Raw genomic sequence first — 26,064 nt, forward strand, 5'->3', positions numbered from 1 at the left:
AGACCCGACCCAAACCGAAAAGAACCAACCCGAATAGACCCTACCCGATAAGAACCGATTCATACCCGACTTAAAAACTTGAATATCCAAAACTATGATTTTTTGTGTTTCATTTTCTATATTTTATTTTATGATTTAGTTGAAATATCTTTTTGTTATTATGTTTTTAGCATTTTCAAGTCATATCAAGATTTAAATGTAAAATTTAGAGTCTAAAATGTATTAATTTTATTATTAATAGTTTATTTTAAGTTATTTTGTCGAATTTTAGATATATATATATATAACATATTTAGACTAATTTGATGGGGAGTATTTTTCGTTCTTATCAGATCCTAAATACCCGGACCCGATACAGGCCCGAAAATATAGATATTTTACAGGTATTTTAATTATAAACGCGAAGTGACTCAAACTGAGAAAAACGGACCCAAACCTGAAAATTTACAAGTACCTATTGGATCTAAATGTCTAGGACCCATAACCGAAAGGAACCGGCCCGAACCCAACCCGAACGCCGATTCCTACCCTCGATCCACTGCAGCTCTATGACACACCGGGTTAACGTTGTTCAAAACAAAACTCTTCTTTCGGTTTCGAGATTTTAGTCATGGGTAGGCGATTGTGTATACGTTGCGGCTAAGGCATCATGTCATTTATTTGATGCATCTTGGTACATAGAGCACTCCATTAGGTTTTGCATCATATTCATCATGGCGACTAGAGTTGCAACTGGTGGACCTGTCTGGACGCCGGTTTGAGTGTCATTTTCTCCGGTTATCTCAATTTTTCTTGGCGTTCATTTCTAATTCCTCACGGAAGCTGCTATTTTTTGAATCTGAATTATCTGAAATACGTTTGTTTAGAAATCAAAGGCGTAAAAAGCGATGAAATTAGTTTAAGAGAAATGAATTTGGCAAGACTAAGCTAAATCTATGAAATCCTAATTGTTATGCCGATTTCTGTGTGTTTTTTGTTTTTTTTTATCTTTCTGAGAGTCTCAGTCCTGTTTTTATAGTCGAACTCGGTAGCTTCTTTCTTTTTTTCTTAAGTTTACTTGGCTTTCCTCGACCTTCCCTCTTCTTAACTGAGACAAGTTTAGTTACCTTGAAACTTGATGAATATGATTCAGTATGAACACATAATAATCATGTTTCTTTTTCCCGATCTAGGTGTACGGAAAATGATTATCTATTTTTTTTTTTTTGACAATGACTATTTTATTATTTAAACTTGAGGTGGTATGGGTAACCATACCGGAATAGAACAACCAATAAAACATAGATCTCTGTAGAAAGAACTCGCAGTCCTAGCTAAAGAGTCCGAAATATAATTTTGCGCTCATGGAATATGAATGATCTTAAAGTCCAGAATGCATATTTGCAGATTCTCTATCCTCTCTAATTCTGTTGCAAAGCTTTGCCAAGCATGAGGCTCCTTAATCATGGCGATCAAATCCTTGCGATCCTTCGGAAAGCTCTAACATGTTGAATGCTGGAGCATACTCTCCATCGCCCGTCGTAGGGCTTCCACTTCTGAATGCAAGGTAGACTCTCTCCGTGGGTAATTTCATGTCCCCATAAGTTGGACCTTCCTCAATTTGACCATCCACACCCACTAAACTGTGATGTAGATGTCCAGGACCCATCTATCATGCCTATATTACCCAAGGTTAAGACGTGGGATTCCTCAATACTGTCATCTTGTGGAAAGTAGAATCACGCAACGCACGCTGCTGGTGTGCTTCCTGCCCGCGAGCAAAGAAAGAAGAGCGACAAGGTTGAGTTCTGATTTGACAGTTTGCAGCATGGGAGCAGATTACCCAAAAAATCCCTGGGAACAATGAAAAAAAAAAGATATCTCGGTAACAAAAACCTTCCTATGGGAAGCAAGTTAATAACCATCTCGTTGGCGTTGTACCAGGCTTGACACTCATTTTCTGCATAACGAACTAGCTTCAATGGATCTTTGTCTATCCCTTTAAATAACTTGTCATTTCGGCCCTTTCAAATATACCAGATTATCCAAGGACAAAGATCCATGTCTACATCTAGCTCGACAATGCTGTTCTTTCTCCAGAATAGATAATCCATGTTAACATAAACACTCGGCACTGGAAAGATATATGGATTTGTTGGTGTTGATGATAGGGACCAAACTTGTAGAGCTGGCGGACATTCGAAGATGGTATGAGTAACCGACTCTTTTGGTTCTCCACATCGCGGGCAATAGTTATCGCGTCTCATATTACACCGTATCAAATTTCTCGTTACTGCCACATGTCACATGATCTGTTATCAATTACCATATAAGATGACATATTTTCTGAATCGTCCAAGAAAAAGTTTGAAGTTTAGTTATACTTGGCTCAAGTGCCTCTTCTTCTTCAGCCTTCAATAAGTTCCCAGCTATCTAATATCTAGATTTATCCGTGTATTGGCTATTTTTAGTGTAGTTTTTTCACTAAAATTGTTATCGTTTATATAGCTTATATTTTATGATTCGTGCGCATAACGTGGGAGATTAAAATATGTAGCGATATTTCACTTTTAAATTTGAACGTGATCCACTAATTTAGCAAAATACTATAATCCCATAGACTATTAAATAGTAAGCAAACGGAACATAACATGTTATATAACTTTGTTTCTCAAAATACAGAAAAGCTTTTCCTTTTAGAAGGTCAACAGGCTGATCCATGGCGATGTCTAAAATCCAACTTGTGCTTTTTGTTCCATCGATTATGATTACTGTGACATCAAAATACAGAAAAGCTTCTTCCTCTATAAATAAGATTTCTTAAGACCTTCTATTCGTATCACTTTTGTTTTTACCTGCTTTGTATTCCATCGATTATGAATACTGTGACAGTAAGTTTCGATTTGGGAGCCTTGATTTCCATTTTGTAAGTTTTTGGGAATTTCAATTGTGTTAGTAAATGTGATTTTTAGACCACTTATTCTTATTAGTTGATAAAACAGCTTATAACACAATCAGTAATCTGACTGGTAATGGCTGTAACTTTAAAAATTTTGCGGAGACATTAGATTTTATTGTTGTAGAAGTCTATGGAAAGCTCCAAAAAAATGCTTTTGATTTTTGGTTCTACAGAGCACTTGTAAAGATGTAGGTTATTTCAAGAGTTGTGATTTTGAAATCTAAACTATTAAAACAGGAGTACACTTTGAATTTAACCCTGAGTTTTTCTCAGTAATTACAATCAAATGCTACTGTTTGATACACGGTCGTTTTGTACAAAAATTCACCTAAACATTCTGTTTTCTACACCGCAATATTCACGGGTTTTTCTCGACTTATGCTATATTGTTTCGGCTTTTGGGCTTATTATATATTCGTGGTCCAGATCATAAACAATTTTTCTATTTTTCCGATCCAAAATATTTTCGTATGCGATCTGTAGCTCAGTTTGCAAAGTCAAGTGATAAATAATATAAAATGTTTACATATTCCATAAATAATTTCTAAAACAAAGGTTTAAATATGAGCTATGTCATAGAAATAGGTTTATAGTAATATCACTTGCCTCTGCAAATTAAAAAACTATGTTATTTGCCACGTAACATAAACTTCTCAATTTTGACAACGAAGAAGCAACATTCTTTTATACATTAATTATTGGAAAGAAAATATGTCATATAATACCGTTTTCTAGATAATCACACAGTATAATATTATTCAAATTTGCGAGATAGTTGTTATATGATTTTATGTAAGTTAGTATTATAAAAGAGATGTAATTATATTTTTATATGCTTACAAAATCCAACCTAATTTTATTGTTTTCATCCCAAAATACAAGACCGTTCTAAAAACGATTCCTAAATTTTTGTTTATTCCAAAACAAAACAACATCCTAACTTTTTTTTCCTAATTCTACGTAGTCACCATATCAAAAAAAGGAATCCATTAACGCAATCATCATATTCTGTTTTAGAAACTTATAACCCACGTATTGTATCTTTAAAGATAGTATATTCTATTTTTTCCTTACTAGTGTATTTGTTTTAAAAATTATCAATTTAAAATTTTATTGAGCATAGTCAACTTTAAATCCGAATATTAATATTATAGTTTCATAAAACAAACAAATATACTTTAACCTTTTATATTTTATACATTAATATTCCTTTTCCAAGTAGAATGATTTAAAACACAATAAAATAAAAACACAATCACAGAGACCGAAATAGATACTAAATACCTCGAACATGACATAAAGTGGTAAACAAAATTATGAATATATAACAAGAATATAAACAATTATGCTAATGAGATATTTTAAATGTTTAAAACATGAAAAAACCCGCGCGGGTGCGCGGGTCAAAAGCTAGTTTTTATTAAAACTTGATTGCTGTAAATTTAGTATTGTATAAATAAATGAGGCTGTAGACAGTACCTACAGCCACTGCCAATCACATAAAAGTTATAATTTGAGATTCTAAATTTTATCCGGAATATATTTCGAATTGATTTGATCTGAAATTTTAAATATATAGAGTATCCAAATTTAGGTCTGGCATTAATATTGGATCGGGCAAAATCAAATCCAAATCCGAATAATAAGATGTTTTAGCTACATATATCCGACTGATTTGTGGTTTTGAAAGAAGATTACGATGATATAAATATGGATCTATATCTAAGTTCTTAGCATTTGAAACTTAGGTTCAACAGATCCACATATTAATGTAAGTGCTCAATTTTTTTTTCTTAACTGAAAAAAAAATCAAATCGAGCAGTTAAATTTATGTTATCCTGATCTGGATTTGTGGAACCTAAGTTTCAATTAGTTTTTTTTCTCAGATCTAAGTTTCGATTTAGTTAGAGTCGGCACTATATGTTTTTCTTTGTTAGTTATATTCGGCTAATACTACGGCTGACATACGAATTCAATAACATTTTTGGATTTTTTTTTTTTTTGAGTAAACATTTTTGGATTTATTATGCTAAGATGTACAGATACAAAATTTTGAATTGTCATGGCTCATAATTTCCACAATTTATTCTGCTACTATTACAGAAAGTGGATACGATTTCGGTAATGTCAGTTATGTTGATATCACGCCCAACCCCGTTGGGAAAGAAGACAAGGCAACCCTTATGATATTCGGTTTTGCAAGTAAGTTACACTTTTCTAATGATCTTAGAAAATTTCAGACCTCTCCTTTATTATTTAGTTTCTAAATTTTTCTAAATAACATATTTCTGTGTATACAGAAAATAGCATCTATGGAGGATACGTAGGGGTGTCTGTTAAAGCTGGAGATACTACTTACAATGTAGCGCGGTACCCTCTCTGTGTGCTAGTTTCTGGATGCTCTATTAAAGCTTGAAGCAAATTTTTTTTACCTCTTAAAAACTTACCTCATCATTTTATTGAGGTAAACCATTCTTACATTCTTTGCACATATATATATATATATCCGTTTAAAAACAAAAATTGCCTGTGTGATATAGATTGTTAGTGAACCCTGCAAACTATTAAGGAAACAATATCATCTCATTACTATCATATATTCTCGTACATCATTGTGTATCAATCATATTAATCATGTCCTAGAATAGCTCCTTTGTCTTGTATAAATATGTACAGAAAAGTATCAATACAAATCATCCTTTACATCTTTTATGGTATCAGAGCAGATTTTAACCTAAACATTTTTTTTTCCCTGCCGTCATCTTTTTTCTTCTTCATTTCTCCTCTATTTCTTTTCACCATGTCTACCTCAAACAACAGTTCTACGTTTCCGACTGCAACTTTGATTGCAGAAACCATTGTGCCCAATACCACCTCGCTGCTCAACATTAACGTGGCAAACATCGTTAAGCTTACTGCTTCCAACTACCTTGTTTGGAGCAGACAATTTCATGCTCTCCTTGATGGGTATGAACTTGCTCATTTTCTTGATGAATCTGCGCCTGTTCCTGATGCAACCATCACCACAGAAGGCGTAACTGCACCAAATCCAACCTTTCTTCTCTGGAAAAGACAAGATAAACTGATATTCAGTGCGCTCCTTGGTGCTATCTCTCCAACCATTCAACCGCTGGTCTCCATGGCATCAACCTCTGCTAGCGTCTGGAAAACTCTGATGTCCACCTATGCCAAACCTACACGCGGTCATATCAAACAACTACTGAATCAGATCAAGCAGTGGACGAAGGAGACCAAGACAGTTGATGAATATCTGCAAGGTCTCACCTCAAGGTTTGATCAATTGGCACTTCTTGGAAAAATTCTCGACCATGAAGACAAGCTTGACTACATCCTCCAGGGCCTACCTGATGAATACAAACCGGTGATTGAGCAAACAGAGGGTCGTGATCTTCCACCATCTCTCACTGAGCTCCATGAGAAATTGATCAACTTTGAAGCTAAGCTCCTAACATCCACGCCTCTTGTTGTGGCTCCCATCTCAGCTAACTATGTCAATAGCTCTCGTCCTGCTCAGAAACACAACAAACGCCCACAACAAAATTGGCAGAATGCTCCTCACAACAATCAACATCAAAACTGGAACAATACGCCAAACAACAGTCATCAAAGGACATTCAGGCCATACCTTGGAAAATGCCAAATATGTGGTCTTCAGGGGCACTCTGCTAAGCGCTGCAATCAACTTCACCAGTACCAGCAGACAACACAGCCGGCTCTCCTTCCTACGCCTCAACCGCGAGCGAATTTTTTCCTACACAACAGCTCATCAACCGTGGGTTCTCGACTCTGGTGCGACGCATCACATCACCTCCGACTTGAACAACTTGTCACTTCATCAACCATACACAGGTGGTGAAGAAGTTCTCATCGGTGATGGCAGTGGTCTCCAAATAACCCATACCGATTCTGTCTCTCTCCCTACAAACCTTAAACCCTTATCACTCAAAAATATTTTACTTGTCCCTAACATTCATAAGAATCTTCTCTCTGTTTATAAGTTGTGCAACAATAATAAAGTCTCTGTTGAATTTTTCCCTTCCCATTTCCAGGTGAAAGATCTGAACTCGGGGGCTCGGTTACTCCAAGGGCGTACAAATAAGGAACTATATGAATGGCCGGCTGTTCAATCTCCACCATCTTCTTTCTATGCGACTCCCACCACCAAAACCACTCTCAATGATTGGCATTCCAGGCTTGGTCATCCCTCAATATCTACTCTAAAAACTATCTTATCTAAATTTTCTATACCTATTTCAGCTTCTGTTTCAAAAAAAATTTCATGTTTGGATTGTCTCTCTAATAAAAGTCAGAAACTTTCATTTGCTCAAACCTCCATCTCTTCTACTCGACCTCTTGAATATCTATTTACTGATCTCTGGACATCTCCAGTAACATCCATCGACAATTACAAACACTATCTCATAATTGTTGATCATTTCACTCGCTACTCCTGGTTCTATCCTCTCCAGCTAAAATCCCATGTCAAAGAAACATTCATAAAGTTTAAATCTCTTACCGAAAACAAGTTCCAAACCAAGATCGGAACTCTTTTCTCTGATAATGGGGGATAATTTATAGCTCTACGTTCTTTTCTCTCAACTACAGGTATCTCTCACCTGACTACTCCCCCTCATACCCCAGAACATAATGGTCTTTCCGAGAGACGACATAGACACATCGTCGAAACCGGTCTCGCTCTTCTTCATCAAGCCAAAATCCCAAACACTTTCTGGTCTTATGCCTTTTCTACAGCTGTTTACCTTATAAACCGTATGCCTACCCCTGTTATTTCTCTCAATTCACCATATCATCTCCTTTTAAAAACAGAGCCAAACTACCTAAAGCTTAAAATCTTCGGATGCCTTTGCTTTCCCTGGTTAAGACCATATCGCAGCCATAAACTTGAGACCAGATCGACTCAATGTGTTTTCCTAGGCTATTCTTTGACACAGAGTGCTTATCTCTGTTTTGATCCAACTTCCAAGCGTCTGTATGTCTCTCGACATGTCAGGTTTGTTGAAAACATCTTCCCGTTTCTCTCTCTCATAAATTCTTCTTCTTCTCCTCCTACTCCTATCCAAAGCTGGTTCCCGCCGGTTACTGTAGTTCCGACGAGTACACCACCACCGTCAGCGCCTCAGTCTCCGCAGCCCACGAGTTCAGATCCGTCACCGTTGCCCCCTTCCTCCTCCTCACCTACTCCGGCTCAAACAGAAACGCCTTCCTCACCTCTTAATTCGGCCCAAGAGACCCAAACAGTTACAAACCAAAATACCCAGGCCCAACCACCCTTACCAAACCCAGAAACAACAAACCTAAACACTCAGGCCCAGGTTGATGTTTCAAACCCAAACCCCACAAACCCGGCCCAACTACAAACCTCTCTTGACTCAAGCCCACAAACTCATAATCCTCAATCTTCCCCGACGATTTTGGATCAAACATCTCCTTCTCCACCGCAAACTACAACCCAACCAAACCAACATCCCATGGCTACACGCGCAAAGCGTGGAATATCTAAACCAAATTCAAAGTATGCCTACGCCGCTAACCTAACCCAATCCCACCATTTTATCCCCACAACCATAGCCCAAGCCCTAGCTGATCCGAACTGGAGACAAGCTGTCATCGATGAGTTCAACTCAATTGTCAAGAACGGAACGTTCTCCCTGGTTCCACCATCTCCGAACCAGAACCCGGTTAGCTGTCGGTGGATTTTTACAATCAAATTTAACCCCGATGGCTCTGTTCGCAGGTATAAAGCTCGTCTCGTTGCTCGTGGTTACACACAGTTACCCGGAATTGATTACACTGAGACGTTTAGTCCAGTAATAAAATCAACGACCATTCGACTTGTGCTGGATATTGCTGTGAGTCGTTCCTGGCCGATCAAACAATTGGACGTTAATAACGCTTTTCTTCAAGGAACTCTATCAGAGGAAGTCTACACAGTTCAACCACCTGGATTCGTTGATGCTGATCATCCACATCATGTCTGTCGACTCCATAAAGCTCTATACGGTTTGAAGCAGGCACCCAGAGCTTGGTACCAGGAACTCAGTAATTTTCTCACTCAATCAGGTTTCATCAACTCTTTAGCAGACACTTCTTTATTCATTCTCAAGAAAGGAACCAGTCTCCTTTATATGCTAATATATGTTGACGACATCATCCTCACTGGAAATGACAATGTGCTGCTGCAACATACACTGGATGCCCTAGCAACTCATTTTTCAGTTAAGGAACCAGAGGACCTCAACTACTTCCTTGGGATTGAAGCGCACAGGACATCTACTGGCTTGCACCTCACACAACGGCGGTACATTCTTGATCTATTGTTTTGCTTCAAACTCCTGAATGCTCATCCTGTCGCTACACCAATGGCTTCTCATCCCAAGCTCTCTCTCAACTCTTGCACACGGCTTACAGATGCTACTGAGTATCGATCAGCAGTAGGAAGCCTCCAGTATCTGGCTTTTACAAGGCCCGATATTTCGTATGCTGTCAATAAACTTTCACAGTTTATGCATACTCCTACAACAGATCATTGGTCAGCAGTGAAGCGTGTGTTGAGATATCTTGCAGGAACAGCCTCACATGGTCTTTACTTCAGCCGCCAAAATCCGTCTTCGCTGCACGCATACTCGGACGCAGACTGGGCAGGGGACAGTGATGATTTCGTCTCCACAAATGCATATATAATATATCTTGGTCGGCATCCTATCTCCTGGTCATCAAAGAAGCAAAAAGGAGTCGCACGTTCGTCAACTGAAGCTGAATATAGATCTGTTGCTAACACATCAGCTGAGCTCAGGTGGATCTGCTCGTTACTAACAGAGCTCGGCATCAACATAACTGGTCCTCCAGTCATTTACTACGACAATGTGGGAGCAACGTATCTATGCGCTAATCCGGTATTCATTTCATCAGAAATCAAGTCTCGGCTGGTATACTCCGAGTTGCCCATGTATCCACTAAAGATCAACTGGCTGATGCTCTTACCAAACCGCTCTCTCGTGCTCCATTCACTATGCTGTCATCCAAGATTGGTGTTGCCAAGGCACCTCCATCTTGAGGGGGCGTATTAAGGAAACAATATCATCTCATTACTATCATATATTCTCGTACATCATTGTGTATCAATCATATAAATCATGTCCTAGAATAGCTCCTTTGTCTTGTATAAATATGTACAGAAAGGTATCAATACAAATCATCTTTTACATCTTTTACAAACACGTTTTACAAAAAAAAAACATGATTTATTTATTTATTGGTATCCGGGGAGTTGAGGCCAAATAACACACAAAGCCTTAGACTTTCATTATTCTTACTATTTTATAAATCTGAAGTGTATTTGGCATAAATTAAAATTTGAGGTGGATGAGTACAAAATAATATTAGTAAACAAATTTTAAAATAAATTTAACAATTTAAAAAAAAATTAGAAAATGAAAACAATAAGATTAAAAAGTATAAACATCAAAAAATCAAGAAGAAAAATGATTTAAAAAGAGAACAAACAAAATTTGATCATTATAATTTCTAATGTTATGTTTAAGTAATTGATTTGGCTAATTTTTTAAAAATGCAATGCTCATAACAAATTGACATGTTTTAAAGAAACTTTAAAAATAACTATTAAAATGAATTTTACAAATAAAATAATATTTGAACTTAAAAGTGTAAACAAAACTATGTTTTAATATGATAATCTTCTTAAAAAGAAATTTTTGGTTTTGTAATATGCAACCTGACCAATTTTCTAGCCCTGCGACTTCGGTTTTCCGAAACCGAACCGAACCGTCGGTTTTCGATAAACCGAAATTTTAAAAACCATTTCCAAAAGTAACCGAATTAAATTTCGGTTCGGTTTTCGGTTATTTTTGGTTTTCACCTAAATTTTCGAAAATAACCGATTTTTTTATTTTTGGTTAATTTCGGTATAGGTTTTTAAAAAAGCTCGGATTTTTCGGTTAAATTCGGCTATTTTCGGTTATTTTCTGCTCGGATTTTCGGTTATTTACGGTTAATTTCGGTTATTTTTGGTTTTTCCAAAAAAAAAAAAAAAACCAAAAACCAAAAACAGAACCGAAAACCGAATTATTTTTTAAAATAGTACCGAACCAAACAGAACTCGAAAACATAACCGAACCAAAAACCGAAAATGTATGTTCGGTTCGGTTCGGTTCGGCTGGTTCGATTCAGGGCAAAGTCGCAGGGCTACAATTTTCTATCATAAACCTCTTCATTTATAACAATATTTGTCAACGGCAAAGACATCAATAGGCATCCAATAAATAATATAGTAGCATGTGTGTGGATCGATACCAACACTATACAGATATAAAGCGACTGGTTAGAATAAGATTTCTTAAGACCTTAATTTTCAAAAATAAAAACGTACCCAATCTTTTTTAATCCTATGCAACACATGTTTCGTTCATCGGCATAGCCTACTTTAACAGTCATATGAACACATTCCAAAGGGATTAACTAGTAGAAAATAACATTACTGAAATTTTAAAAATCAAAATTTTAAAATATCACCTAAACTTAAATGTCTATTTACAAACTATAAAATATTTATAGTTTGTTTACGCACACATCATAAGCTGCTGGAACCAACTAGTTTTTTTCGATCAAAATTTAATTGATGTAAATATAAATTATAAGAAATGAGGGTAAAGAAATGAAACCCTAATCTTGTCATGACCAAACTGCATTTCGTAGGCCAGTTGCAACCTTATTTTGGTTGGTTTGCAAACGACTATATCGCCATTTTAAGACCATCTCCAATATATTCCCTTATTTTTACCTCTAAAATAGAGAATTTATAAAATAGAGATGAGTTTCACTCTAATGTATTTCTTTTATTTTTGCCTCTATAAATGAATATTCTCAAAAGATTATATTTTAATTTTACAAGAAGTACCTTCTATTTATAAAAATTGATAACCAACCCTATTTACTTTTAACTAAAATATTTTCATAAAATTATGAATTTTTTTAAGCTAAATTTTTATAAAAAATACTATTATGTAAATAAAAAATATAATTCTATTCTTACAAAAACTGTATTTCTCGATAAAATAATTATTTTGGTTATAACTACAAAATTTGAAAGTTAAAGGACTATTTTGAAAATAAAAAAGTACGAATCTATAATAGAGAAATGCTATTTCTTCCTCTATAAATAGAAGAAAAAATAGCGATCTCTATTTTAGAGGTGAAAATAGAGGTGGGATAGAGCACCTTTGACTCTAAGTTAGCACATAGAAATGAAAATAGCAATGAGTTGGCGATGCTCTAAAAGTTTCGTGATTACCGTCAAAATGGTCGGTCATGAGCACTCCATGATTGGTCGGTTTATAACCGACCAAATGAGATTCCAAATACTTCTTGCATTCGGTTCAGCTCCTTTGCATTCAAGTCCTAATCATCCTTATGCATTTAGACTAAATCCCTGAAACTATGAAAAAAACGCAATGTAAATGCAAAACTGAAAAATAATAATGCAAAACTGAATATTATAACTTAAAATGCTAAGTTGATGAATTTAGACACTAAATGACCTATTTGGCCTCTAAATGAATTCAAAAGACCCCTCAAATATTTGTAAACAAGTAAAATTATGACCATATTTATTTAAGTTAATACTTTTTAAAAAGAAAATATGTTAATAAGGTTCAGTGTTGTGAGTATTGTAGCACAAAATTTGCTGAAGTTTTCTATATTCGTAACAAAATGGTATGACTATAAATGTCAAATTTGAAAATTGTTTATGCAAAAATTACCAAAATGAATGTTTTAGTGTCCCTAGTGAAAATGGCTTTAGGTTTTAACGGCTAAAAATATGAATTTGTTAGCTTACTTTATTTTGCTAAGAGAATCTATTAGCTTACTTTTCTTCCTCTTAACTACTTATCTGCACCTCTAATATTTGTGATGGACCGTCTCACCTAATTTATTGAAATCAAAAGTAACTTTGTGTTAGCTACAAATATTTATAATATAACGGAGCACAAATATTTTCACGATTTAGGCCGTTAATATAAAGGATAGGTCTTATATACAATTAGCAAAGATGATTATAAAAGCACTACAAGAACCCTGGAATTGTTTTGTTTCATTAACAGTTGTTTGCGATAACTATTTTCTGAGACTGAAAAGCAAAATCATAATCCTTGTATTTTTTTGCCTCAACTTGGGTTGCCTTTCTAACAGCCCACTAAAATAACTGTGCAGGACGAGTCCAAAAATGTGTATTCTATTAAACTGGTTGATACAGATGTCGGATTAATTGAAGCGCCAATAGTAAGAATGTGTGTCGAATTCGAGTTACCTACTTCAGCTCCCACATTGATCTCTGCTTAGTCAAGTTAGTGGGTGGATACTTGTGTCCTTTCAAACCCTTCTATGATTATGTACTTGTATATTTTCCATTTCTATGCAATGTGTAACAAATAAAGAAATCCGTGCACCGATAATAATATCTTTGTTTTAGTTTTGGATTTGTTTATTTATCCTTGGACGTTTTTGGTTTTCATTTCACTATTAAACTCAAAGCCGATCAATTATGGTATATAATTTTATTAATAGATATAGGGTTCCTCCCAACCAAGCTGGACCCATGTTTTAATTTTAAATCAATTTTAAACTCTATTTTCTGCTAATCAAATATATACTGATAGCATGAGGGATAGCAGATGCAAGAATTGATTGTTTAGTCGAAGAATACCCGGCTGATCCAAGCCGTCTGGATAACTTTGAGATCACAAAGTGATATGTCGTGAACAAAGAAGACGAATTTCAAAGTTTTTATTATAATACAATCCAACTACGTCTCTTAAAAACCAAGAGATCCATATATACGAAGATGCAATTTCCAGAGATCTTATGTATCAGTTCGTGATGTGGTACATGAGGTAGTACAAGCGTTTCATGAAGCTAAAGCTACGTTGGAGTTCGTGTTTGGACTATTTAAACTTGGAAAAGGAAATAAAATATTTGTTTCTAGACAAATAGACTTTTTTCATTAAGCAAAAGGGAGTTTGCTTAATAACAAGTTTGACATTAAAAAAATGAAGTTTTCTTTTAAGGAAAAGAAATATTTATTTCTTTGGAAGTTGGCTAGGAAGAGCCATGAAATCTACCTATTATAACTAGTTTGGGGGAGTGTTATACTGAATCAATACAAAGAAAAGTATTCATAGCAAAAGAGGTTTCATAACTTGTATGGTGAGTGAAACATAAAGTGTTATAGAATAGAGAGTTTCTTAGATCATGTGTTGGATCATAGAAACGTGTGAGGAATAGTATTTTCTAGTTAAGTAAAAATTGTAAGTTTAAGATCAAGTAAAGACATATTTCTTTGTTGAGAAATTTTTTGTGTTCATCTTTCGTAGTACTTCTTGATATAGTACTCGTACTACTCTATATCATAACCATCTTGCACTTTCAATTGGTATCAGAACGGGTCACCAAAGTCACTGGTAAGATCCTGAAGGCAAGAGGGATGATAGAGTACAACATGAAGCATGGTGGTTGAGTTGAAAAAATATGTGGGTGTTGTATTCTAAAACTCAATCATCAAAGGGGAGATTGTTAGTGCAGTGAAGAATGAGTTTTAGAAACTGAAGAAAAACAACTCCTCGAGGTGTCTGTGTACCACCGTGAAGTACTACATGAAGTAGTACAACAAGTGCTTCGTGAATTAAAACTTTGTACATGACTTGAAGACTGGAACTGGAGCCGATGTAGAGCTTAACTAAAAGTTAGTTGGAGGCTAAGCAAGCTATGAGAAATGAGATGAGGAGACTATATCTATAGGAGAAGCAACGCGAAACCTATATAGACATCATCATTAGTTCTAGTAGACCTAGGAGTGGAGGAGACATTCCATATTTCAATGAGACAATGATTCCCAACTTCAACCTATAAATAGAGAGAAAGTCGCAAGACAGCGTAAAACCTAGGGTTATAGAATCACTGCTTTAAAATTGTTCCCGACCGTCACTTAAGCCAATTTCTTTACTATTTTCCTTGTGCTCGATCGCAGATATTCCAATAAACTCTTTCAGATAATTGAACTTTGAATTTGAATTTTATTTAGATTCAACAATATGAATGGATATTGTTTTTATTTACATGTATTTCGTCAAAGAAGTACTTTCAACGCCGAAATATGTTTTAAGCTACTCTCTTTAAAGGGTCTGATGAAAACAGAAATTGAAGTGAGTCCATTCCTTTCTCTAAAATTGAAGCTTGTATTTGATAGTTTCTTAGGCGATTGCATCTCTCAGCAGACACATAGTTTTCACGAAAGTAAGTTAAGCTATGACATTCACATCTGCAAACTATGATTGAAATCATATGGAAGTACTCCACTTCTGATTCCTCTTTACACATGAGTCTTTCAATAAATATGTCATGAATTTGAATTCGTTCAAGGAGAAATGATATGAGGAGACTATATCTATAGGAGAAGCAATGCGAAACCTACATAGACATCATCATTAGGTCTAGTAGACCTAGGAGTTGAGGAGACATTCCATATTTCAAGGTGACAACAATTCCCATTATTGAAACACTTGATAAGTTGTCTGACATCAAACCAAACTAAAAATTTTAGTTAAACTAAGATTACATTTACAGCCAAACCGAGATCACATTTTGATCCAATTAGATTTGAAGATGCATAGCTCCGAGTTTATTTGCTCTATGAACTCATTATTTGTAACTCATTGAGATCGAATTTTTCTCTCAAAGAATTGGGGGAACGGGAATTATTGTTGGAGACAGAATTTTTCCCTCGACAAGGCCCATAATGTAAATGAACTCGGCCAAAAGAAAGAAGAGATGCGGTTGAAGAAAACTATGGCGGCAAAGGAAAAAAAGACCTAGCCAACTTCCACCTATAAATAGAGAGAAAGTCGCAAGGCAGCGCAAGAACTAGGGTTATAGAATCACTGCTTTAAACTTGTTCCTGACGAGTTTACCGTCACTTAAGCTTATTTCTTTACTATTTTCCTTGTGCTGGATCTCAGATATTCTAATAAACTCTTTCAAATAATTCACCTTTGCATTTGTGTTTTATTTAGATTCAACAATATGAATGAATATTTTTTTATTTACTGTATTTCCTCAAAGAAGTACTTTCAGCGCAGAAATATGTTTTAAGCTACTCTATTTAAAGGGTCTAATGAAAACAGAAATTGAAGTGAATCCATTCCTTTCTCTAAAATTGAAGCTTACAATTGATAGTTTATTAGGCGATTGCATCTCTCGAAGCAGACACCTAATTTTCACGAAAGTATGTTAAGTTATGATATTCACATCTGCAAACTATGATTGAAATCGTATGGAAGTACTCCACTTCTGCTTCCTCTTTACACATGAGTCTTTCAATAAATATTTCATGAATTTGAATTCATGAGTTGATGATAATGAGTATAAACTAAGGCGATATAAAATTTAAATACACCCTTTGGTGTGTCCAGAATGTACATGATCTCAAACACAAAGACAGCTTGTTACAAACTAATTAATGTATTAGTTGTTTATTTTTTTCGAAATAATGTTTTCTAACTTTTAAAATATCATCTAATTTTTTTTTTTGACAGCAAACATTCACAGGCTCATATTGACTCTGTAAACCAAATTGGTAACTCTGCATTCATGTGTACGACGAATGACGGTTGTTTCCGAGCACTGCGTGCTAAGCTATCCGCCTTTAGGTTCGCCGTCCTAAGTAAATGAATGATTTCTGAGCTGAGGAAATTTCTTTTTAAAAGCTTAATGTCTTCAGGTAGCTTTCAAATGCTGGCCATTCTTCGGGTTAAGAAACCATCTTCACCAATTGAGAATAATCCGTTGCAAACGTAACCTGAAACTGTCTTAAATTGTCATGCATTCCATTGCCCATATTAATGCATCCAACTCCGAATGAAGAGGTGAGAGACATGCCCGTATATTCCTTACCCCTAACAACCCATCAAAACCCGGTAAAGTGCTAAACCAGCCTTGCCCTGAAAACATGTCTTTATCTTTCCAGGAATCGTTTGTGAAGCACCATCTCTGATTCTTTATTACATGCATGCAAACTGATGGTCATCTATCTTTGGGTTAACTCTCCAAAAGAGATGATCCATATTGGCGAAGAAAGAACCTGTAGGAAAAAAATTTGGATTCGATGGTATCTTAGATAGCGCCCACACTTGCCGTGCTGGAGGACATTCAAAGAACAAATGGTTAATTGATTCCTCCTGGTCTCCGCACCGTGCACAACATGTATCTCCTTATATTCCTCTTGCTTTTAAATTTTCCGTTGCCGCTACACAACCTGAAAGTAACTGCCATAAGAAATGCTTTATCTTCAGAGGACACCTCACTTTCCAGCAGTAGGCTTTAAGTATATCCACTGTTGGTCCATAAAATTCTGGTGGATAGACTCGTTCCACTTGATACCCAGATTGTACCGTATATTTCTCATTGTTAGTGAAATGCCCATCCATTCCTATCTTCCATCTGATTCCTACTTAAAGAAATATCATCTAAATTTAGTTAATTTTATTCTTACAATTTTAAAATTTAAAATAAAATTTGAAATTTTCAAAATTAAATTTTGAATTTTAGAATTTTTTTAATTTTGTTTGAAACTTATTAATATTTTTGATTAGAATTAGTAGAGTTTGGGTATTAAAATGAGCACAGTTTTAAAAGTAAGTGTACTAATGTACAAAATAGTTAGTTTGGTTGTTAAACTAGGTAACAAAATCAATTTGAATATTAAAAAACTTAACAAAATTTAGTTGGTGTATTTTTATGGAATTTTCCCTTGTAATATCTGAAAATGGAAGTCGAAGAGGCTGAAAGTTTTGGAACCAAACAAATGTAAACTTGATATATTCTACATTTCTGGCAGGATTTGTGATCGTTTGGTGAGTAATCCAGAGGATATCCCTAACAGGCTTGAGGTAGATATACAATTCTATATAAATCATCAATCCATATTTTCTACAGCATATGTTACTTCCTGTGCAAAATGTATATGATAATTGAATTTTGAAGATGGACATGGCAAAAATTTAGCACGACTCGTGTGTTGTATTCTATGAGTAGGTTCTCTCCTGGCATGGAATGCAATGCTGACCATCATCAATCACTATTATCAAGTTTTCCTGGTATAAGCTAAATTTTGACACTAAGACAAGTCGATTCAATTGTTATATATCCTTTTCATTCAATTCTTTTTTTTGTACCAAACAGAAATATCATCCTTCGAGGGTGCTAATAAACATGATTTTGGCCCATGTAAACCAAAGTAAATATAAAGTTAATACTTAATACCATTTGGTAAAGACTAATGAAAGTTGGTAATTTACCTGATTTTGATGTCAATAAATATGATTTTGATCCTTTGTCCTATGAAAACCAATATTATATAAAGTTGATATCCTTTGGTGAGGACTAATAAAAGTTGGTATTTACTTATTCTTGCTTATTTTTTTTCCAAAAAGTATACTCATATTTTGCTTTTTTTTCATTTTTGATACTAGGCATAAAGATTATTTGACCATTATTAGCCAATATTTAAAACAAAAGCATAATCATTTAACTGAACAAGTTAAAAATAAAATATTAAGTTTAAATATAATTTTGATGCCAATAATCTTCTATATATATTTTTTTGGATTATTATTTCATTATTAAAATCGTAACTATATATATAAAGATTAGTAAAATATTGTTTTATTGTCATATTCAAAAATATTGTAACATTTCACAAATTTACAAAAAATTTTAAAAATTAAACTTTTCGCTTCACAAATTTATATTATCGAGTAAATAATTAAACATTTAGTTTTTGTTTAATTTTTAAAATAAACTATATAGTTTAAAAAAAATCATTGGTTTAAGGTAATAAAGATTAATCATTGTTAGATAATATGATTTTTGTTATTTTAAAAAAAAATCTTCATAATTTTAAAATTTAACATCGATAAATATTTTAATAATTAACATATGAAGGTATAGTATTAAAACATTATATTATATCTATTTAATTTATACTATCTATAAATCCAATGGATCATCTATTGTTTAAATTCAATTATTGATAGCCCAATAAAAATTTCTGGTTGGCCCAAAATTTAAATGATAAGATTAGAGATTAAATGTAATATGACTTTCTAGGAATAAGTCCATTAGGTCCATTTTTAAAAATATCACACATGAATTAAAGTTGTAACTTATGTTTTAATATATAAGATGTGTCGTTTTCTTTGTAGTATTGCTCATAGGAATATGGATTTTGATCAAGTTAGGATGTCTCATTCTTTCTGCTGACCATCACCGATTACTATTATCAAGTTTTCCTGGTATGATCCTATACAAGCTGATTGTTTTTTACATTAAGACAGTTCGATTCAATTGTTACATATCCTAGTAATTCAATTCATTTTTCTATTTGGTTTAACAAACATAAATATCATCCCTCGAGGGTTCTTACAATAGTTTACCAATTGGTTGCAAATGTGTTTATATCAACACTTGCTTATAAAGAAGCTAAGCTCATACCCGATTTCGTAACATTTTGGGGTACAGCCTTTATACAGCTGGTACAATTTGTCTGATCATTGTAAGTACTCTTAATTTTCAACAAAATCTTTTCGAACATGATATACAACTCTCTGATTTTTATTCATTGTGTTCCGTTTGGTGTAGTTGGATCTTGCTTCATATGCAGCAAAAGTTTAGGAGCATATATTGTGTTGTGTTTGATCGTTTCTCTTTTGGGCTTGTTGATGCTTTTGTACAAGGTGGAATAGCTGGAGATTTTTCCTTCATGTGCCCCGATTTCATACAAGTCTAGTTTTGATCTTTTAGTGATAGAATGATTGTCTCTTCACTAAAATAAATTTAGATAAAAGTTTCTATCATTTTTTATATTTATTTAAGGCGTTCGTGGGAGGCTTAGGCATAGCAGGATCTCTAACCTCTGGTTTAAGGCTTATTACGAAAGCAATCTTCGATAAATCTTCTAATGGTCTCCGAAAAGGCGCTTGTAATGTCGCTGCTAACTTTTCCTTAAACTTTTTGTTACATCTTATTACATAGGTAATCTTAATCATCATTTGTTATTTTTTTGTAGTGTTGTCCATTAGAATAGCAACACTGATCCAGTTAGGATGTCTCATTTTATATGTGACCGTCTTCGCTAAGCTGCCTATTGTAAAATACTACCATTCAAAAGCATGGAAAGAAGGCGCAAAATCTGTTGCCGGAGATCTAGCTTCAGTCACTTCCAAGAGCAAGCTCAACAGGTTTGGCTCTAACAACTCTGAAAAAAACACTAGTGCTATGGTTTTTATTCATTTAAGGGTTTTACTGGTTTTTCTGGTACTACCCGCAAACACAGATTTTATGGGTGATAGTGGTTGTTGGTGTTTTACAACAATCACAAAAACGCTTTAAATCATTTCATACTGTTCCATATCTCTTAAAATCTAAACCTGGTTCCCATAGCATTTGCGGACACAGGCGATTGCGAGATAATAAAAATTAAAATATTTTTTAAAAAATATTTTAAATTTATATTTTAAAATTAAAATATTATAAATAAAATATATATAGAAATTTATATTTAAACTTAACTTTAATTTATATTAAATTTAACTTTAAATTTAAATTCACTAACAATAACATAATTTATATTATAAGAACTTTAAACCAAGCATATTCAGTGACTGTTCGTTTCATCATTTATCATCTCTATCCAGATGATCCATTTACAAGATTCATCCAAATGATACATCCATATATTATTGCGACTGTTTGTTTGTCCATCCAGATGAATCATCTAAATGGACTAATGTTCGTTTCTTTAACTACATTTCCATCTAGATGAATGTGGGAAATGAACTTGCACTGTCAAATTTGTTAACGGAAGAAAGCATAGCTTTCTTTGAGGTCTGAATTCTCTGGGAGGGCCAATGATAAGTGATCAAAAAATGCAGAAAATACAGAAAGACATCAAAACGAATTCAGAAAAAAAATAGATCTTTATTTTGAACATTCGTATGAGCGTTTCAGAGACGAAAACATATAGGAAGTTCGTCTGGAAATGGGATTACAACGTAAATCAAATAACATATGCAGTAAAATCTAACTAAGTTCGCTAGCATAACTACCTCTGTCGAGAAGACCTATGTGAGCCGCAACTCGTTTAGCAAAAGACGTAAAAAGATGCGAAAAAGATTTTTACTGATTTCGGACTGGGCCTTATAAAAGGCTTCATATTTACTACCCCTTTCGAGGATCAAGCCGAACGTAGTTAAACTTACAAAGTTTGAACAAGATATCAAATTGCCTTTGCGAGTCCGTTTAGTAATCGAGTGCAAACCATAGAAAACTAAGCATGTCGAGAATAATGCCTAAGGTTTCTAAGTGCAGAGAGTTCTAAGAGCTTAAAATTGGCATCTTCCCTTTTCTGCCCCTGATTTGCTTACGTATGCCTTCAGCGTCGGCTGTCTTTCCTTATCTTCCATGATTCATGTGTATCCTCTCCGAAGATTTTTTTCTTATCTGCTCGAGATTTGAGTTTATCCTTGAAAATCTTCCATTTATCCTCTTTTTCCTTTTTTTTTCCAAGCCAAGTAAACCGACTTTGCAATATGGGCTGGTTCTCGATCCAAGTCACAAGTGGGCTTTCATCGTGTTTTAAATCGTTTTTGGACCGTTTTATCATTTATGACTTATACGTTTTTATGTCGTTGGTCCTATGAACTGATATAAATCAATTCATTTAGTCGAGGATATGATGGTGTTACGTTAACCACTATCGTCTTGATGTTTGACTTGAACTTTTACGAGAAAACAACGTCTTGCTTGTTTTTTTCGTAAAATCTCGACGGAAACTCCGATTGCGACGAAACGGAAGACATTTCGATCGAGATTCAAAAGAGAACATGATGACAGAGGTGTTTGAGCGACATTGACCTGATGAGAGAGGTGTTGGGAGACATTGAAGAGTGTGTGTGTGTGTGTGTGTTTGGCGACATGGAGGAGAGAGAGTGTGTGTTTAGCGACATGGAGGAAAGAGGGGGAGTTTGGCGACATGGTGGAGAGAGAGAAGGCTGTTGGGCGGCACTGAGTTCATGAGGGGTGGTGATGCCTTTCTTTTGTTCTCATTCCTTCCGTTGATTGCCTCGTAAACTTTCGAAACTATTTCGTTTGTTTTATGCTAATTTTTCCGTAAAGATTTCTCGACAGTTGTTTTTCCGTGGAAACTAATGAGTATCATAATTTATATTATAAGAAGTTTGGCCTGGATTTAATCTCATCCTAACTTAAATATTCATGTTGATTATCTATGATTTCCATTCAAGTAATAACATGTTGGTAGTAACGGCTCTTTGGAATAAGAGTTTTACTCATCAATTTTGAGACACATTTTTTTTTTGAGTTCAGTTTCATAGTTTTCTTAAGCTCAAAAAAAGAATAGAAGAAAACAAAAAATGAACTTTTTCTTTTGTTAAAATTTTCTGTAGAAGATGTGTTTCTTCAACTCCTAAGTCAAAAGAAAAGCTAGGCTCTCAATAAGATTCAAATGTGTACAAAAAACAATAAAAGATTAAACCTTTTCAAATCTAAGGAGCCATCAGTCCATCGACCGTGTAAGAAAGTGATTTCATCCAATCCGTTTTCAGCAGCATTTTCTGTAACGTCCTCATTATATCATATCCTGGATCCAGTTTCCGTTGCCAACCCTAAAACATAGCTCAAAAACCTCAGTATTATATGTGTACGAAACTGTAAAGCATTGCTTTAATCACAAAGATGAATGCTTTATTCCAAAGAAAAATAAGATATTTAAAACTCACCTCGAGAACTAATGTTGTAAACATAACGGTGGAGACATTGCCGTCGATATTAACTCTATGATTTCTCATTTTCTCGAACAACTCGTGCATACAGTCTGCTGGGTGAACTGATTTTCCTTGTGCTGTTCCCCAGAATCTAAACGCTTCTTCTACTTCCTCCACAAAGGCCTGTGGGTTAGGACAATTCTGTTGTCTAGATAAGTTAAGTGTTCTTTCTGCAGCAGTCCGACCATCTCTACGTGCAACCGCCTTGAAAAAACCAAGTAGGTTGTCTCTGTCGGTTTTCGAGAGTTCTGCAGTCATGCCAACGTCAAGGAAAATAATGTGCGGCTTCTTCGATCTGAACAGACCTCTTCGAGCACCGTTCTTCCTGACAAGAATGTTCCCGGGATGCATATCTGCGTGAACGAAGTTGTCCACCTGAAAAAACAAGAATGAGATGAGTTTCTTTTAAGCTATACAAGTAACTGAAATGAAAGGATTCAAGAGGCAGAACCAGGAGCATCTTCAAGAGAGCATTAGTTCCGATATGAGCTACTTTAGACTTGAGCCATTCATGTCCTTCTGAGCCATCCACATAACGAGCCACGCTCTCTCCATGCTCGAAAGACTCAACCAAAACGGAGGGATGCACAAGTGGAAAGACAGGCTTAGGGAAAGAGACATCTTTCCACCCACGGAAGTTGTATATAAACCGACTCAAATGAGAAGCTTCCCTTGAGAGATCAACTTGAGACAACATGTAGAGGCTAAACTGTTGCACACACTCGTCCAACCTAAGCCAGTTCAAACCCGGGACGAAAGTAGTTAACTTTGCCGCCATTTTAATTATCACAAAGTCTCTCGTCATTGTTTCTTCAACGCAAGGATGCCTAACTTTAACAGCAACTTCAGAGGACTTAACCTTATGTCCTGGATACTGAAACTTCAGAGTGGCTCTATGGACTTGAGCTATGCTCCCAGAGGCGACTGGCGCCTCGTCAAACTCCTCGAATATGTCAGAGAGCTTACGACCAAACGCATTTTCGATTGTTCTTTTGGTGAACTCGAAGCTGTGCTCAGGGGCATTACTGTGAAGCTTTGAAAGCTGTAAGCACAAGTCCTTGGAGAACAGATCAGGTCTTGTGGCGATCCATTGTCCAAACTTGATAAACGCAGGACCAGCTTTCTCCAGAGTTCGATGGAGGACCTCATGCCGTAGCTTTCTAAACCGAGGCCCGCATGAAAACTCCAACAGCGCCATTACAAGATTAGGAGAAAGCAAAACTGCTAAATAGAGAGCTCTCCCGAGCAGAACCACACTTTTAATCGCAGAGATAAACAAAGTAGAGATAACCACAGGGATGTGAACCGCACTCGTATAAAGAGAAAACTGCTGAGGAGACCGTACTCTAACCGGACTCGGAGCCGGCCTTTGCGCCCATGCCACTTTCCTATAAGTAAGAGCAAAGACACCAGGTAATAACAAGTTCGAACGGGCTACAGACAAACAGAACGCTTGAGCAACCAGGCTTATCCTAGGGAAGTTCCATTGGTGGGTAGAGTATCTATGAAGAAGCCATTTCAAAGACACTTGAGCATGTTGCTTAACTACTACATAGCTTCGTTTGAGAAGACGACTACCTAAAGACCTTCCTTTAGCGTAAGGGAGAAGGGCCAATGAATGATTCTGACGATGCCCATTACTAAAATTTCTGAACTGAGGCAAAACAAGAGAAACCTTGAGAGATGTTCCACGTTTCTGGTTAGAGTAGAGACATTGTGTGTATCTGGTAACCACTTTAGTGAGCAAGAATCTGCAGGAAACCAAAAAGGATTCAACATTAGAAGGATCAAAGGGTAAAGGTTGAAACTCTGTAACTTTTTAAAACCTAGGAATCAATTTTGAGCAATCTCCTTGAAAATTGGGAAGGAAAAGCGAATCGGATTATAAAAGGTGAAGCAGAGACGAACCTAGAGAAGAGGGTCATGGCGAGAGAGGAGCTTCTCGAGAAGAAAGTTTGTTGTTCGGTATGGTTTTCAGACACGGGAGCATTGTGTCATCGATTTTGAGTCGGTGTTAGGGTACACTAAGTCGCCGTTTCGTGGAGGGAGGTTCTGGGTTTTGGAGGCAGGAGACGATACGAAGGTCGGTGATTGGTGCGAGGAAGGAGAGAAGGGACCCGCAAAACGCGACCTCGTGGGCTTCACGCTATAGATTTGTCGTCGGTCCAAACAATCAGGCTGACTGAATATCTTTCGTCATTTACATATTTAGTGATAATATATGAGATTTTTACTTGTAGAGACACTTTCTCACATATCAATTACACTACGTGACACTTACCACTTTAGACACACTTTTCTTTGTAGAAATGATTCTTATGACCTAGACTAAAGAAAAAAGAACTTTTTGCTTTCTTCCCATCACACAAATCTCTCTCTTCTTTTTATTTCATTTTATTGTTTTTCTTATTACACCTTATGTTTTCATTTACTTTTATCTCAAATTCTAAAATATATTAAATAAAAATAATTATCATAATAAATTATATATAAAATTCTCTATCTTTTAAGATCCATTTTCATATATATATTAAAGTGTAAACAAAATTAAATGTGGACGTGGACACCAAAACGTGGATAATAGAATTATAGATTAGATGTGGACATCAACAAATTAGAGTTGTCTTATCCATTGGAGCTCGGTCACAGCTGTCTTATCGGAGATCAAGAGCTAGTTGTGTTGGACTGGATGTGGTCACCGGGGAAGTCTCCAGCAGATCGGTGTACATCAGATCGAAAGATAAAACCGTTAGAGAGTTGGAACCATAACTCGTGCTCACCACTCCAATCTGGCACCGTTCTTCTTCTTCACTGTGCCGAGCTTGGGATTTCAAACTTTGTCGTTCTCTGTTCAAACTCATCAAGAAGATATGATCTCACATCTCTTATACATAAATTATTATATTATAAGTTAAAGAACCTTGGTGATTAGCAGATGAAAAATCATCCACAAAAATTTGTTCACATTATAGAAAAATAGTGTCCACATGAATTCGTATCTATATTTATATCATCCACATTTCTGAGTCCACATTTCTAATGGCCCGCATTTCTTTGTTCACATTTTCACTAATCCACATTTTTAATTTTTTAATTTTCTTATTCGTCTACATATTTTGCGTACATATCAAATTTTTTTAGGATTTCAAATTTGTAATAGTAGAAGTAAACCGT

The 26,064-nt window shown here is 35.3% G+C and overlaps 1 protein-coding gene and 1 pseudogene across 1 annotated transcript; one reads left to right on the forward strand and one right to left on the reverse strand.

The window, feature by feature from the left end:
- The first annotated feature begins 16,906 nt into the window (after window positions 1-16,906).
- On the forward strand, window positions 16,907-20,394 carry LOC106338385 (annotated as a pseudogene).
- Window positions 20,395-22,477: 2,083 nt separating this feature from the next.
- LOC106337006 (uncharacterized aarF domain-containing protein kinase 2-like) lies at window positions 22,478-25,061 on the reverse strand. The gene is made up of 4 exons (XM_013776020.1): window positions 24,799-25,061; window positions 23,342-24,641; window positions 22,846-23,265; window positions 22,478-22,731 (listed from the first exon to the last, which is right to left on the reverse strand). Exons 1-4 carry the CDS (start codon window positions 24,813-24,815, stop codon window positions 22,612-22,614), a joined length of 1,857 nt encoding a protein of 618 aa, XP_013631474.1. The 5' UTR covers window positions 24,816-25,061; the 3' UTR covers window positions 22,478-22,611.
- Window positions 25,062-26,064: the final 1,003 nt, after the last annotated feature.

The sequence above is a fragment of the Brassica oleracea genome, chromosome C4 (assembly GCF_000695525.1).
Source record: "Brassica oleracea var. oleracea cultivar TO1000 chromosome C4, BOL, whole genome shotgun sequence".
NCBI classification, from domain to species: Eukaryota; Viridiplantae; Streptophyta; class Magnoliopsida; order Brassicales; family Brassicaceae; genus Brassica; species Brassica oleracea.